At 47.3% G+C, this 17102-nt stretch overlaps 1 protein-coding gene across 5 annotated transcripts in view; it reads right to left on the bottom strand.

The window, feature by feature from the left end:
• The window catches only part of IGSF9B (immunoglobulin superfamily member 9B), a 124669-nt gene that overhangs the window by 78136 nt on the left and 29431 nt on the right, over positions 1-17102 (bottom strand). For all 5 annotated transcript variants that reach the window (XM_081889741.1, XM_081889744.1, XM_081889743.1 and 2 more), the window contains exons 2-3: positions 7858-8055; positions 2942-3088 (exon numbers count right to left, since the gene is read on the bottom strand). In XM_081889741.1, the coding sequence (XP_081745867.1) occupies positions 2942-3088; positions 7858-8055 (345 nt within the window). The remainder of the gene's footprint in view (positions 1-2941; positions 3089-7857; positions 8056-17102) is intronic.

Below are 17102 nucleotides of genomic sequence, written 5' to 3'. Positions count from 1 at the left end.
CTGTTATGGAGCTGAAAAAGGGATCTGGTGGCAAGGTTTGAGAAACTGCTACCCACTTACAGTTTCTCAAACCTTGCCACCAGATCCCCTTTTCAGCTCCAGAACAGTCACTGAGCTCCAGCACCCAGCTACCAACAGGCTGCTGCACACCTGTTCCACCTCACTTGTCACTGCTTCTCCAAAACTTCATGCTTACCTCCATCTCCCCCTAGGATGCTATGCCTTTTTTGAACAACAAGACACTTGCACTTCCTTAATGTGCTTTTCCTCCTTGGAAACAGGAACTGAAAGCTCTGGGAAGCAGAGGTACTTTCCATCTGTTGCTGCCATGATAACTTGGACCCCAGTCAGCTATTCACACCTAGACCTCAAGACCCCCTAACAGTAACCTTGAATCAGGAATATCCGTCTTGCAGGGCCACTAGCCCTTGACTCTACTGGCACAGAATATGAGGAGGGGACTCTTTTTCTGATAATAAGGGTTTATTGTCAGACTGTGAACCCAGGCCTGGCTCCTCTCACTCAACACATTATATATCCAGGCAGTTTGTCTTCATCAGAGGCAAGATCAACAGTTGGATGCCACTGATGAAGTACCCTTTGTTAGCTTAGGCAACTTCTTCCTGTGCAAATTCTCCCCCAAACCAGTGTGGTGTAGCAGTTTCAGCATTAAACTAGGACCTGGGATAGCATGAATCAACTCAGTCATAAAGCTAATAGCGTCACCTTGGGCCAGTCATCGCCTCTCAGCCTAACATACCTTACAGGGTTCTTGTCGGGCTAAAATAGGGAGAGGGAGGACCATGTTCACCACCTTGAGTTCCTTGGAGAAAAGATGGGGAGTAGAGGCAATAAAAGAACGAATTTGGCAATCAGCAGAGAGGCCTCTGGCTGCCTTCATCAGAACAAAATTGGTGGCAGCTAAGAATGAGCTGTCCATGGTCCTGCAGATCTTGACTCCAATCCTAACTGTCTACCTCCTCAAACTTCTAAGTTTCCCACATATTTATGTTGCTGTCATAGTTTCTACCACTTGGTTGAAAGTAATCCAAGGCTGAAACTTGACATTTCAGCTCTGCTAAGCCAGACAAACTCTTATAGCTACATCCTGCAAAGGGGCAAGAAGGCCCATGCACCAGCCAGCAGCCTGAGGAGACATTCTCTTCCTCCCTTGCTCCCCACATGGAAGCAGCCACGTGGGATTACTTTCTAAGATGATCCCACAGGGGAAAAAATGCTGTGGAATGCAAAGTTAATGGGAGAAAGTTCAGAAGACAAAACGAGTGCATGAAAAGCTTGCTGCTACATGATAGGAAAAGCTGAATAATTGCATTCAGGAATACAGCTGTGGTCACTTGAGCAACAGAAAAGGGATTTAGTAGTTGGGGTTACAGAGAAAATTTCAGCCTCCTGTGATTTACTCTATAAATGTCAACTTGATTCAGTGTTTAGGTAGCCAAGCAATGTTACTGAACAGACATTTCACCACAGGAGGAGGGGGAGGCAGATGGATCTAACTATGTGTACAGCTCTATTCATTCTATTCTCTACTATCCTCATACCAAGGGAAGCCTCAACAGTTAGTCAGCTGTTTTAACCCCCAGTTCCTTCTCAATATATTTATCCAAGCAAAGTTTATACAAAATATAGTAGGTTATTATTAATCATATATGTATTTGGACAATAGTATTTTATATATAATAACGTATGGAAATGTAATTGATCACAGTAAATATACTATATTATCTTTTTCTTGTTGTATTTTTGCACTATTTCTTTCTCCATTTTCTTTCCTCTTTCACCACTGAAATTCTTTCAATAAAATGGTAATTTATTTATTTTTTAAAAACCCAATTCCTTCTGTTACCATCTTCACATGAACATAAGAAGGGCCTGCTGGATTAGGCCAGCAACCATTCTAGTCCAGCATCCTGTTCTCACAGTGGCCAACCAGATACCCATGGGAAACCCACAAGCAGGATTTGAGCACAAAAGCACTCTCCCTTCCTGGTGTTTCCAGCAACCACCACCAATCTTTATCATCCATGGACTTCTCTAATCCTCTTTTAAAGCCATCCAAGTTGGTGGCCATGGCTGCCTCCTGGTGGAGTGAGTTTCATAGTTTAACTATGCACCAAATGAAGAAATGCTTTCTTTCCCCTATCCTGAATCTTCCAACATTCAGCTTCACTGGATGTCCACAAATTCTCATGTTATAAGAGAGGAAGAAACACTTTTCTCCATCTATGTTCTCCATGACATGCATAATTTTGCAAACTTCTATCATCCCACCCTTCACTCGCCTCTTCTCTAAACTATAAAGTCCCAAACCCTGCAAACCCTCCAAAGGGAGGAGTCTCTCCATGCCTTCAATCATTTCAGCTCCCCTTTTCTCCCTTCATTCTTATTTCCCACTCTTTGGCCACTGTGACAAGATTGTGATTTAGACTGTTCTTGGGTCGGTGTGGGTTTTGGGTGCTTGCTCCATGTGCTTTCTCTGAGTATGAAACACATGGGAGCCTCAGAGGACAATTTCAGGTCCTGTAACCAGGGGATGCAGAGAGAGGTCAAGGGAGCACCAAGCAATTAAACGCACCTTGCGCAAGGGAGTTATTGAGCTTGTGGAATAGCTAGGTAGATAATTAGGCTTCTTTACTGATATTTACTCCAAGCAGACCCATTGACATTAATGAACAGGACTAGGTTAATTTCAATAGGTCTACCCTGAGATAAATGTAGTTGCATTATTATACACACATATGCACATCTCACATGATTGGTCCTACTTCTATAATAGGCAACAGCAGATGCTTTGATGAAAAGGGAGAATTCCACGTGGTGGAACGGCATGAGAACAATTGTGTGATAGGCCACCACACATGCTTGGAAAGAGAAGAGAGTGATACAGAGCTGGCTTGGGCAAAGCAGCCCTCATACTTACCATTGACAGTGAGGTGCACCCAGCTGCCGTTGTGGAACGTGTCGTACTGCTGATCAAGCATGAGCACCTTGCACTCGTACCAGCCTTGGTCCTCGGAGCGAACCTGCTCAATGCGCAGAGATGCCTTGTCATGAAGGTTGGCACGGCCTGAAAGAGAGCAACAAGGTGGAGATCAACAGAGTTCACCAACTGAACCCAACAGAATGTGGGCAGCACAAGGACGTTCAGGGCAACTGCAGAGCCGTATTTTGCTAGTAGGAGGAGAGTTGTGTGGGGCATTAATGGTGGTTGTGATCCCAGGTGCTTACCCACGAATGAGTAGAACACTAAACATTTTCTTCCACAGGACTTTTAAATTTTGGTTCATGGAAAATGTTCATAACAGCACCTACAAGACTCATGAATCAGCTTCAATTGTCCCTGTTTATTTATATAGGCCACACCATACATTTATAGCATTATGATACTACCATTTTTACTTGAATGTAATGCACCGCTTTTTTGGCCAAATTACGTCGTGAAAATTAGGCTGCACATTAGATTCGACGGCACACTACATTCAAGTAATTATGGTACATTAAACAGTTATGGCTTCCCCCAAAGACTTCTGGGAGCTGTAGCTTATTAAGGGTGCTCAGAGTTGTTAGGAGACCCCTATTCATCTCCCAGACCTACAATTCCTAGAGTGGTTTAACCATCTATTCCTCTTCCCTCTTCCCAGGGACCCTTAGGAATTGTACTTTTGTAAGTAGAACAGGGATCTCCTAACACAGGCATAGGCAAACTCGGCCCTCCACATGTTTTGGGACTACAACTCCCATCATCCATGACCACTGGTCCTGTTACCTAGGGATGATGGGAGTTGTAGTTCCAAAACATCTGGAGGGCCGAGTTTGCCTATGCCTGTCCTAACAACTCTCAGCATCCTTAGTGAACTATAGGTCCCAGAATTCTTTGGGGGAAGCCATGACTGTTTAAAGTGACACTGCATTGTGAATACGGCCTTAGACAACTAACACAGGCCAGGAAAGGGCATAGCTCAGTGATGAAGCACCTGCTTTGGAAAGATCCCAAATTCAATCTCCTGGTAGGACTGGGAATATCCCTGCCTGAAACCCTGAAGATCTGCTGCCGGTCAGTGAAAGCAGTACTAAGCTAGACCAACTAATGATCTGATTCAGAATAAGGCAAAGCTCTCAGTAACTTACAAAGCAAGTTTACAACTTTTATAAATTCTATTAAATACCCGCAGGAAAAGAAAAGCCATAACCTGGCACCAGAAAGATGTCAAGGTTGGCATCAGGCAGGCATCACTTGGAAGGGCATTCCTCAGGCAATATGTGCATGTGCAGGAGCCCTAACCATCACTGTGCAGCACCCAGCCTTCGTTTCACATGCTGCCTAGATGTGCTTTGAACAGCTAATATTTGAACCTCCAGGATGCTTTTCAAGCTAACCTTTAACCATAACAGCAAGCACTTTTAAGTCTGTGGAGGACAGGGCTATTGCAGAGTAACATGGTTACAGCAGCTGGAGCAGTAGAGCCTCCAGCAATGTGAGCAATAGTCCTTGGGGGGTGGGGTGTCAAGCAGTATGAGAAATGGAGTAGAAAAACAACCAGAGACCTGGGAAGGCAAAGAAAAAGAAAAAGAGGAAGACAGTGAGACAGAGAGACAGAGAGAAGGAAACTCCGGGTGCTTGGTTTCACAGAGACTGAGCATATTTTGGAAGAGTCCTTCTTTGGCAGCACATTTTAGGTGGTTCAGCTGCATGAACCATCCTAGTAACTCGTATGTGTGCTACAAGTATTTGCAGCTGTGAAACACTGAAGGGCATGAATGACTCAGGGCCAGATCAGAAGTGGCAGGATCATCATTCACATGCCTTGCCCTGCTTGCATACAAGGCAGGCAAGGGTGGGAGGGTCTTATGGTTGCAGAAAGAGGAGCATGCAAGAGAAGGGTGAAGAACCCGCCCCCACTCCATAGCTCCTTTCCCAGCTTTGATATCAGAAGTGAGCTGGGAAGAGGAGAGGGAGAGTGCCTGGAGAAACAGATTAAGGGTTATAGGGAAGGGACAGGGGAAAGTTCAGCACCCCTGACCCACATTCTCCTGCTGATGTAAGACACGCAACCCCATCATCCCCTGCTTTATAAAGGAATGAGACAGGGGCAACGTGGATGGGGAGAAACTGTGTCCATCACTGCTGCATCTTGTTTAGACACCAGAGCCCCTAGTTTCCAGGAAAAAGCTCAGGGAAATTCCTGCACCTCGGGATGCATCAATTGGGGGGGGGGGAGAGAGAGAGAGAGAGAGCAGACAAAGTGAATGCATCTGGTTTCCAGTCTTCTCTGAGGCCAGAGAGAAGCTTGTGGGGATTAAAATATCATCACTGAAAGCTGTTCCCTCTTCCCCTTCCCTTTTCAAGAAAGAGCCTGGGTCAGGCAATCCCTCACGAAGCAAGCAAACCAGGTAACAGAGAAGGGAAGAGGAGAATGAGGAGGACTAGACTGAGAGGCACAGAATGGAGCCCTCCTCAAAACCCACCCTGCTCACATAGCCCCTGTTTAATCCTTTCATCCTTGCCTACAGTTGAAAGGAGACCTGAGTGAAGAGCAACTCTGCTTTCTGACGTGCTTCCCTCAACCCCATCTTCACAAACTCGCCAACTCCCTCCCACTGCCAGAATTGAAAACTGCATGCTCCTTGCGTTCAGAGACCTGCAAACCCACTCCCATTGGGCATCCCCTCCCCACATTTCAAGTACTATTAGGGAAAAGGAGAAGAGAAAACATCTCTCCACCCACTCTCTCCATGCCACTCAGGATTGCATATGCTTCTGCAATGTCCCTCCTTATCCACCTGGATTCTCACACATCTGGAGTTTGCGAGAGATATGCACTCGGACCATAGCCTTGGGAAAGGGCCACAGCTCAGTGGCATGTGCCTTGTGTTTCACAGGTCCCAGGTTTTGATCCCAAGCATCTCCAGATAGGACTGGGAAAGACTAGGTTCCTGTAGTCATGGAGAGTTACTCTCAGTGTAGACAAGGGGAAACCAACCCGGTGCTCCCTAATGTAGCTGGACTACAACTCCTACTTCTTCACACAGTGCCTAGTTAAACTATGGAATTTGCTTCCACAGTGCAGCCCCAAGTTCAAACCCACGGTTGGAGGCAAGTGTTATTTCGGACAGGAAAGGGAGAAGCAAGCTCCCTGAAGCTGCTCCTCCTCTAGCTGATTAATAGAGCCAGGCTAGTCTTTCCCATGCTTTGGCGTTTGTGCTGGAAAGTAAGGGGAGCGGCCTCCCAGAGGCCTTTGTCCTCTGGTTGATGGCAGAGGCCAGTGTGTTGCTGTTTCTTTTTTTTCCCTTCAGGTGCCCTCTTGGTGTGATCTAGCAGCTGAGCTCTTCTTAGAGTCCAAGGGCAGAGACAGATAGACAGAGAGCGCCCAACTGACACCCAACATTGGATTCGGCTAGATTTTGGGAGGTATGGGCTGCACAAATGATGCCCGAACTACTGCAGCAGCATCAAATGCATCTGCTCTCCAAAGCTGCCACTCAAGTGCAGGGGAAACTGCAGTGCTTCAAGAGGTGACTTAATAGGCTAGTTCGCATTCCTGAATGGCGTCCAGGGGCACTCCTGGCTGCTTCTGGCCACAGCAAACATTCAGCTAGACACGTGGGAGAGGCAGGTGCCTGCAGCAGAGCCAGGGCCATGCGAGTCACTCTCTTCCATCCCTTACGCTGCCTTCTTCCACATTTGCTTTTCAAAGTTTTCAACTCTACACAAGCTCTCAGAAATTCAAAGGTCGGTCCAGTAAGCACAGGAGTCCTCCAGCATTTACCAGGCATCCTCGTCTTTGGAGCTATCCTGAGATGGCCCTGGAGTCAAGCCCTCTGGGCCACATGGAAGCTGGGGACAAGGACATGCCAAGGTAGGCCATGTCCCTCCACAATGTCAGCTCTCGTTCTCTTCTCCCCGGCTCTCCCCAAACGCATCCGTCCAAAGAGGTTTAGCACATGAGCGTGCGAGCGAGTTGCAGCAGCAGCAGCAGCAGCTCCCCCTTCCGAGGATGTCACATGAGGTTTCCAGCACAGGGCCCCCGAAAGCATCACTCAGGGCTCTCTGCTGCCACTGGAAAGCCAAGGCAACAGGCACGGGAGCAGCAGCGGATGCCCTCCTTTTCGCTGCCTCGGCTTCTCTTGGTCCCGACAGCCCAGCTGGCTTCTCTCTGCCGCTGCTTAATTAAAACCAACCAGGCGGAAATGATGGAATAAAAAAGGGGGGAAAGAGAGAAAGAACTTCCTGAAAAAGAAGAGGGAGGTGGTGGTGGTGGAGGAGGCAAAACGAGTCTGGCCTGATCTCTGTATTTAACCAGCCAGCCCAAATTGAACCAAGGGTAAAGACAGATGCAGTGGTTTACTTGTGGCAGAGGTCACTTTGAAAAGCATCTTATCTACCCAGTCATGAACACAAGATACCGAGTTTTTCTGTGCAACTACAAGCTCTGGGGTGGAAAAGATACAAGAAATGATTCTGCAGGTTTCGAATCTATAGACCCTGCAGATTAGGAGCTTACAGAACAGCTGCCTGTAAAGGGGGGGGGGTCCACAGTGGTAAGCACCTATTGGCTAGCAACTGTGATGGTTTTACAAGGATCCCTTCAGCCTGGTGTGTGTTTTACAAGTGTATTATGCAACATGTCGTTAATTTGCAACAAAAGTAGTGCATTACTGGTGGATTTATATTAGATGAAGCATGCATAATCCTGCTCAATAGGTGGTTCCCTTTTTCATGCTTGTCTTTTAAAAAACAAAACCCTATGCAAATAATAGAACCCATTCAAGTTTTTAGTGTAAATGAGAAAAATTCTTCCATTGTTTTTATTACGGTGGGGTAAAAAGAAGACTCACCGGCATATTCTGGGTCCACATGGGGAGGGTAGAACCCAAATTTGATGAAGATGGGGATAGGCACTCCAAACTTGAACCACTCCACCACATAAGGAGGGGGCTGGCCGGTCAGTGGGTGGATTACGTCGCATCCCAGGATCACACTCTCACCAGCACGAGCTGTCACAAACTCGGGTTCCTCCCTTAAGCCGTGGGCACCTAGAGAAAAAGAAGAAGGAAAGGGAGAGGAGGAATCAGTGGTGCTGCTTCCCAATTGCTGGTTTGGCAAGGACCAGTGATTCTTATTTTCAGTAGGAACAACATTTTAAGCTCGGCAAGCTTCGAATGGCTGCACTTACTCACTCACACTCTGTACTTGCCAAGCCGCTGGCCAGAGGACTCTGTAACCATAGGCAGTTTTAGGGGAGCACAACTAGTTCGGGTGCACTTGGCACCACGATGCAGGGGGCGCCACAACGATGCTGTAGAATGTAGCGAGAGAGGCTGGGGGCAAGTTTTAGTGTCGCACAAGGTGCCACTGAAATTCGAGAGCCCAAGGTCCATCACTGCCTTAATGCCCTCTTCCTGGGCAGAAACAGAACAGAGGTTTTGGTGGAAGGCTCCCCACCTCAATCAAAAAACACCACAGTAGATTTTATTGTTTCTAGCCAATGGCCATCACAATCCCCACCCGTGCTATATACTTGAAGCATCATCGTACCACTTTAAGCAGTCATTACTTCCCACAGAGAATCCTGGGAACAGAAGTTGGCAGATGTTAGGTGATCCCCTTATTCCCCTCCCAGAGCTACAATTATCAGAGTGGTTTAGCAACCAATCCCTCTTCAGAGGGAACTCTTGAAATTGTAGCTCCATAGAGGGGGGGGTGTCTCCTAACAGCTCTTGGCAGCCTTAATAAACTACATTTCCCAGGATTCTTGGGGGGAAGCTATGGCTGTTTAAAGTGGTAGGATATTGGGGTTTAAAAAATTCATAATCAAATGTGTTTAGTACAACTTTGGCTTTGCAACACAGTGCCCAGGAAGAGAAGAAACATGTCTGTACTTTCCCAATGATGCAAGGAGCTTTGTTGTATGAGGCATTATCTTTTGGGGGTTAGAACCCCACTACCAAGAATCCACATTCTAAGGGTTTCAAGCAGGGATCTCTCCCAACTCTAGCTGGAGATCGCAGAGATTGAAAATTCTGCATTGAAGCGGGTTGGACTAGATGATCCTTGGGAGTCACTTCCAAATTGCAAATCTACTATTCTGTGAACCTGGGGGCCTTTTGCATGCAAAGCACATCTTTTATCAGGAAGCAATGGGCCCTCCCCTTATATCCATCAGGAGGGGACATACACACAACGGGCTGCAAATTTAATATTGAGAAATACCATTGTATTCCTTATCAAGGTCAACACCAAACTTGTGCTCAGAATGCTCTGCGCCTCTTGCATCATCTCGGTCCACTTTGCTCTTGATAGCCAAGCAAAGGGGGACAGGCTCCCAGGATGAAAGGGTGGGTCAAGCAGAGGGCATAGGAAAGGGGAGAGATCAGCAAGATTATAAAAAAAAAAACCACAAAAAATAGTCATCTCTGCAAAAGGCTGCAAGATGAAGCTGACTGCTGAGGATAGAAAAGCAGGAAGTAGAAAGAAAAAAAACTGGGAAGAGAAGAGACACCTGTGTGTCCAAAGGAATATACACTTGTTTGTGCAAAAGGCTGTTCTATAAAGGTAGCAAGATGAGAATTCTACTCTGGACCCCCCTGCTCAACGCACATAGGCAGGCATCCTCTAAATGCCCCCTGCCTGGAGGGGATTTACCCTGAGCAGACAAAGGCAGAGTCAGGCAGTTGCCGAGTCAGCCTCCCAGCATCACTCCAAGGTGACCTTCCCATAGGGGCTTCTCACAACCACCACCAGAGATGCCTCTCTGCCTCTCATTTCAGAGAACAGAAAGGAGGAGGGAACTGGGAAGAACCACATGGGTTTTGGTGTGTTTCTTTGCAGGGGTGGGGGGTGAGATTTTTATTTTAGCATCTTTGCATCGCCTAGCAATACCTGCAGGGAATTTCTCCCCTCCCTGTAGCAGGAGCAGCATCCATTCATAAACCAATTTGCCTTTGCAGCCAATCACCAGCAAAGCGCTCCAAAAAATCCCTGGAACGGGCCTTTGATGGGGAAACCGCTGACGCAGCCTGGGCTGCAGTACAAGCAGTGACAGCATTGTTAAAATAGAAACACAGTGGATTACAGCGGCTGCTACACCCAGGGAGACAGGGAGAGAGAGAAGCCGGCATCCATTACACACACCTGGTGCCTTCCTCATGTGCACCCTAACTGCAACCGGAGAATCACACCTCCATCCAACCCATAAGCCAGAATCCAGAGTCAAATGCACACACACACACTTATAGACCCAAATCCTAAGTCTATTTAACCTGAACATGCAGAGCATCAGATGGTCAGATCGAATCTGCATCATCGTCTGAAGCCCCAGAGAGCCAATACAACTCACTGTAGAGAATCCTGAACCAATGAGCCAAGTTGCTAAAAGACAGCCGTCCCATGTCCTGGCTAAAGACTCAGCTGTAATCAAACAGCATCAGATTTGCAACTCAAATCCTACAAAAGGGAGAGGCATATCTGCACCACTGTCTCTGCCACCTGCACCTGCACCCAACCCTAGATCGCAATGCTAATCTCTGGCCCTTTAGACCCTCAACCAGTTCCCCACATGGGACCCCAAGATGTGGCCATTTGATGGGTGGTGGGGTGCTGACCTCTGACATGCTGTAGGAAGGCACTGCCTCGCACAACTGAGAGCACATCACACAAGGGGAAGACCACAGATCTACCAGGGCTGGCCCCATCATGGCTCAGGTGGCATATTGGAAAGGGTGATGGATCATAGGCACCAGCCTCCTCCACCTGCAAAGCTGGCAAATCCACCACCATCACTGCTCTGGATCCAACTGACTGGCCAGCCAACCATTCCCAGCTTGCCAGACCTGTCCTCTGCAAAAACAGACTTGAACAATAAGTGGGAGGGGAAATAGCTCTTTGCTGTCATTGCATCAAAGCAGCGGTGCAGGTGCTCTCGGGAAGGAATTTGCCCACAATGCCTCACTCTGAGGAAGAAGCAAAACAATGTGTAGAAAGGAAATGCCCATAGAAACCTGTGATTAAAATACTCATGCTTCTAATATTGGATAGCTTTGGATAGTTTTGTGTCTCATTTGTAGAAAATATATACTTTTTTGTGCATTCTGCAATCCCTTCCTCAGAGTGCAACGTTCAGGTGGCCAGGACCGCCACTAGGGGACATGGCATGGCTTCTGTGCAGACTTGAAACCTACCATGTCTCCCCAATGTTACTGGTCTACAGGGTCTGACTCAATCACTCTCGTTCTCTCATTCACACACGGTAAAGCTGTGTGAGAAAGGCTCTCAGTTCAGTTCCCAGGTTAATCCCACCTTCAGGGAAACAGCGTCCACACAGCTGTTAGCTCAGTGGTAAAGCAGAACATTGCATGCAGAACGTCCCAGTTTCAATCCCCAGCAGAGGAAAGACTTCTGTGTCAAACCCTGGACAGCTGCTGGCAGACAGTGTGGACAATACTGGGGCTAGATGGACCAGTTTTACACTATCTCCCCCCCCCCCGCCGCCCCCGCAAGGTGGTATGCAGAGTTCTCTCTCCCTCCTCATTTAACCCCTACAACAACCCTCTGAGGTAGGTGAGGCTGAGAAGCAGTGGCTGCCCCAAAATCTCCCAGCGAGCCCCATGGTCGAACGGGGGATTCGAACCCTGCTCTCCCAGGCCCTGTTCCAACACTCTAACCAAAACACCACGCTGGTGTGCCTTTGCTCTCAGGCTTTAAAAGAGGGGATTAGATGGATGATATGTCTGTAATCCACATTGATAAAACAGATCCTCAAGGTTCATAACCCTGTTACCTCTGCATGTCAGTACAGTAGCTGTACAAACAGCAGGAATAAGTACTGACTGCAAGCTCTGCTTGTGTGCTTCCTGGAATCGTCAGATTGGCCACTGTAGAAAGCAGCAGACTGGTCTGGTTCTGTGGGACTCTTTCTGCGTTTGAGGAGCAGAGGAAGCTGCCTTGTGCAGACAGAGGCTGCTGGCCCAACCAGTCCAGCCTATTCTGCATTAATTGACAGTGTCTCTCCGGGGTTTGGGTCTTTTTCCAGGTGAGAGTCTTTCGTCAAGGATGGAACTAGGGGCCTTTCACATGCAAAGACTGTGCTCTGCCACTCAGCCAGGCTCCTTCCACCAACGCAGGGGGATGAGGGTCACTTAACAGCCTATGTCTCACTGGTCTAACCAGGCAGCCAACCCTCCTGGTCTGCTGTTGCGTAACCGGTGTCAGGATCTGCAAAGCCAGTAAATCGCAGCATTTATTTTTAGAGCCCTAACTGCCAACACTGTGAAAAATCACAGCTTCCTTATTAGAGGAGAAACATTTTTAAAAATAAAAAATAAACAGTAGGGTTATGTCAAACCTGTGCCTTTATTTCTACAGAGCCTTCCTGGTCCACCCCCTACATAGCCACAGATATCCACAGAAACCCTCCAGCATGCTTTGAACCTACATGGGTGTGTTTTTTAATTACTTGTGCATTTCTGTGCATTACACACACACACTCACACACCATTTTTTTCTTTCTCCACATTGGCTTGCATGCACAACATTTTGTACATCCAGAGAGCTCAGTGTTTCATGCAACATATTCTGTTCCTGCCTCAGAACCTCCAGATTATGACAAATGTTGCTCCTCCCCTGCTTCTGCTCCCCCTCACCCCCCCCCCAGTCCAGTCTGAGTTGTGGGGAGATTTTGGCATTTTTGGAATAAAAGATGTTGGTCACTCTCTCACCAACTGACACCACACGAGGTCCAGTTGTTAAGGTGCAGGTGCAGAAAAGGGAAAGGGTACAGTGGGTGTCATGGAATAAGAGTACAGTGGTACCTTGGTTTAAGAACAGCTTAGTTTATGAACAACTTGGATTAAGAACACTGCAGTGTTTTGGTTTGTGAACTTTGCCATGGAAGCAGAACATGTTCCGCTTCCTGTTGAGTGTGTTCCATTTGTAAATTGAGTCCCCCGCTGCTATTGGAAAGCACGCCTTGGTTTAAGAACGCTTTGGTTTAAGAACGGACTTCTGGAACAGATTAAGTTCGTAAAGCAAGGTACCACTGTACTGTGATTTGAATCCATAAGGACTAGAATCTTACTTTGAAATTGGGTGGGAAGAGAACCAGCTTATATTTACAGGAAGGTAAATTATTTGCCTCTATATTCTGCAGTGCTACCAAAATTCAGCATGCGCCTGGCCCTGATTACAGATTCTAATGTCCCTTTTAATAAGCACTTAAAACAAAAGCACTGAACATCGGAACAACACTGAACATTAGCAATAATGGCATGGCCATCCATTAACACTTCATTAACAAAAGCCTGCCTGGTCACTCTCTTGGGGTTGGCAGGTGAAAACGAAGCTGAAGACTATCTCACCTGGATTCAAATTAAACTGCAGACTTAGTTTATATCACTAGAATCACTTATATGGGGCAAGCTACTGCGGGAAGAGCAAGAAAAAAGCTTGGCAGTTAGAAATAAGGGCTACTGGGAAAGTGAGATGCTTTGAAACAAGGAAGGGGTATTTTGCTAAAATAAAAGACCTCCAAGCATTATTATTTTCTTGGCTCCTTTTGAGGAAGAGCGCAAGAGTTAACCAAACACATTGCTTTTTGCAAAGGAAAGGAAAACCCGGCACAGCAGCTGGTGCAGCCTGGTGATGTCATTTCTCATCAGTACTGTCAAATGAAGCTTGACTGTCTGTAGAGAGGGACGGGGTCCTCCATCTAGAGATTAATATCTACAGAGAGAGAGGCACACCAGGGCATTAAAGCTGCAGCAAGACCTTCGTTCAGCTTGGGAGCCTCCTTCTCCTCCCTGCCATCCCAGCTGTGTGGAATGCAGGCTGTAGTGACCCTCCCCACCAAAGGCAAGGGAATTGCATTCCGTGGATATTCAGGGATGCTCTTAACTGTCTAAAAATTGGCCAAGAGGTAGATGGGCAAATTGACACAGGTGGAACAAGTTGTGTGGATTGGGGGTCTCTTTTCCAAACCATTAACCCCCACCCCACTCCAAATATTGAATGTTGAGGGAGGGAGAGAAACAAGAAGCTTTATCCCAACAAAGAGGTCCTATTCCTCACTCCCAAACCCCATTTTTTTAAAAAAACCCTTATGTTTTGCACACCCTAGAAATGGGTGTCCCTGTCAGAGAAGACCCATCTGTCAACTGTCAAGGGTTAGGTTTTCCCCCCTTACTACAACAGCACAAACCCCTCACCTCGCACGCTGCCCTGTATGCACAGCCAACAACCATTCACTTCTATTTATGAAATTAAAGGGGTGCAGGGTGTACTAAATCTGCCCCTTCCAGGGGACCCAGCCTTTGAAAGAAAACAAGCCAGATCTGAATAACCAGAATCCTTAAGTTGTGCCCCCCCACCCTCTCTCTCTCTCTCACTCTCTCTCTCACACACACACATACACACACCCTTATCTATATCTATGACTGGATGTGTGGAACTGGCTTCCATTTACACTGAAGAGTCAGTCATCCCAGGGCTAAACCTCAGCACAAAAGAACTATAGGCTTGCCTCGCTCCCTTCTCTCTCTCTCTCTCTCTTTCTCTCTCTCTCTCTCTCTGCATGAAAGCAGGACAGGATCACTGCCTCCTCCAGCGAGGCATCTTCAGAAAAAGAAGTTGAGCGGGGAGAGAAAGAGAAAAGCTCCCCCACCTCCCCTTGCCAGCTTCTGCGCTCTGCTCTGCAGGGCTGGTGCTGATTGGCCCAGAATGACATCACTGTTTTTTCCACAGCAGGAATCTAGTACGCCGGCAAATCTATTTTTGGCACCCAGGAGATAGAGGCATTAACCAGCAAGTGGCCCCAGCGGGGCCCCAGCTGGGCTTACGACGAAAGTCTCTCGGGGACCCGGGTGGGACAGGTGGCCTCGGTGCTGCAGGTTGCAAAAACCGGATATCTGGAGAAGCCACAGCACTACACAAACACCAGCACAAGCCTGGGGAAGATAATAGAGATATGCATACGTGGATGTTATCAGGAGGGAACAAGAATGCGGGGAAGGAGAGGGGGAGAAAGCTGTGTGGCATTTAAATGCAGATTGCACCGCATCAATTGCAAAGGGTGAGCAGACGCTACTCTTGTGTGATCAACTTGGGGTTCACTTTTTTTTTTTTACTAGAATCCCCCAATGACCCCCATGCAGAGCTTGATGCAAAACAGTGGCTCAGAAGCAATGAGGGGGGGCATGCACTCAGAATAAAGGGTGCCTGCTGAATACATCTTCGGCCAGAATTTTTTCCCAGTATCAGAACCAAGCTGAATGTCCTTCCACAAACACCCCAAAACCCTCTCCTGGTCTCCACCCAAGCTAGCTTTCTTTCAGTAGCCTAAGTTAAAGGGAAGGGAAGCCTTGTTCTTTTCTTTTCTTTTTTGACAATATAATCCTATATTTGTCTACTCAGAGGGAAGCCCCACTGAGTCCAATGGGACTTCCTCCCAAGTAAGTGGGTTTAAACATACAGCCTTGTTGTTGTTTTTTCTATTGTCAAAATGTCTAGAAGTTGAGAAAGACTGGGTCAGAAGTCTTATCAGGAGATTTCGGATATTCCCTGGTCTATAGGGCTGTAGAGTAAATGGTGGAATCGCTCACCTATCAGCTGCCCCTCCCCTCTTTTCTTTTAAGGCAACCCTATCCTTTAAAATAAAGGGGATGCATGAGTGAGAGAGATCCTTCTCAATTTCAAAGACTGATGGCAGCTCCCTGCTGCCTCCTCTCCATCCCCCAAAAGAAGCCTACAGAAAGCATCTACTGCTGCAACCTCCTCTCCCACCCTCCATGCAATGGCTGACCTCCCCCAATGCGCACAGGCACACACCAATTGCACACGCTTTGTTCGCACCTTGATGCGCCTCATTATCACTGCATTTCAAATCTGACTGAGGCTTTCGCAACCTGTCAGCAGACAAGAAGACTTCAGCTCCTTCCCTCCCCTCTCGCCCTCCCCACCACCTCAGAAAACCTCCACGGATGTGCAAAAAGAGAAGGAACCTGCCACCTCTCCCCCCCACACACACACACACACAATATCTGAGGGAGGGTTGAGGGAGGAAGAAGAGGGGGAACTTTTATTGCTGTCAAGCATGTATGCATGCTATTGCAAGGCACATGCAAGCACCTCTGGAACTCGGAGCCCTGAGCAATGCCTCCTAAAAGGGACAGGGTCTCCTTTTCAGACACAGGAGCTGCTGCAACAGATCCTGGGCAGAAACTAGCTGAAGCCCAGAAGCCTTTCACATCTTGTTTTACAGTGCAGACTCTGGCTGCATTCGCCTTGCACCTTTTGCATGACTCTCTCCTAGGTGTTACATGCTTTCACACAACGTAAAACATACTTCTGGGATTCTAGTGGAATACAGTGCAAGGCGAGGGCTCATTTCTGTGTTATATCTTCTTCTTTTTTGCAAATAATGCGGAAAGGAGTGCTAAACTTGTACTATATTTCACTATAGTTCCGGAAGGGGCTTATATATACCATGTGCGAGCTCAAATAGAATTATACCTAGAAATTAACTGTTAGGGAAATACCATGCAAATAGAATAAACTGCCATGTGAATGCAGCCTTCGTGTGTTTAAGAATCCGTGTAAATAAGGCAGGAGTTAAGAACCTGAGGCTCTGGGGCTAAATAAGGCCTGCAGTCCTCTCTGTCTGGTACCAGAAACTCTCCAAGCCTCACTGCCACTCTCTCAAAGCCACTACCCTTGCTAGGGCTACTTCACACCTCAAACCTTTTTGGCTAGTTGGAATGTGTCCCTGGACAATAAAACCTCTTGCTCATATGAATGGGAAATAAACAAAGGTGTATTTGGGAGGAAACAAAGGTTAAGTTTACATTAGATACCCTGCCCACTTTTGCCTCTGGCCCCACTCCCAGTATATGGAATGGCTCAGTGGGTAAAGAGCATAAGACTCAATCTCAGGGTTATGGGTTCGAGTTGCACATTTGGTAAAGATTCCTGCATTGCAGGGGGTTGGACTAGATGACCCTCGTGGTCCCTTCCACCTCTACAGTTCTATGATTCAATATGGCCCTCCAGCTGAAAAAGGTTCCTTATGATATTATTCCCAAACCTCTGCCAT

The sequence above is a fragment of the Podarcis melisellensis genome (assembly GCF_964234715.1).
Source record: "Podarcis melisellensis genome assembly, chromosome: 15".
NCBI classification, from domain to species: domain Eukaryota; kingdom Metazoa; phylum Chordata; class Lepidosauria; order Squamata; family Lacertidae; genus Podarcis; species Podarcis melisellensis.
Note: the sequence above shows the minus strand (reverse complement) of the source record. Positions and strands in the feature narration are given on the sequence as shown.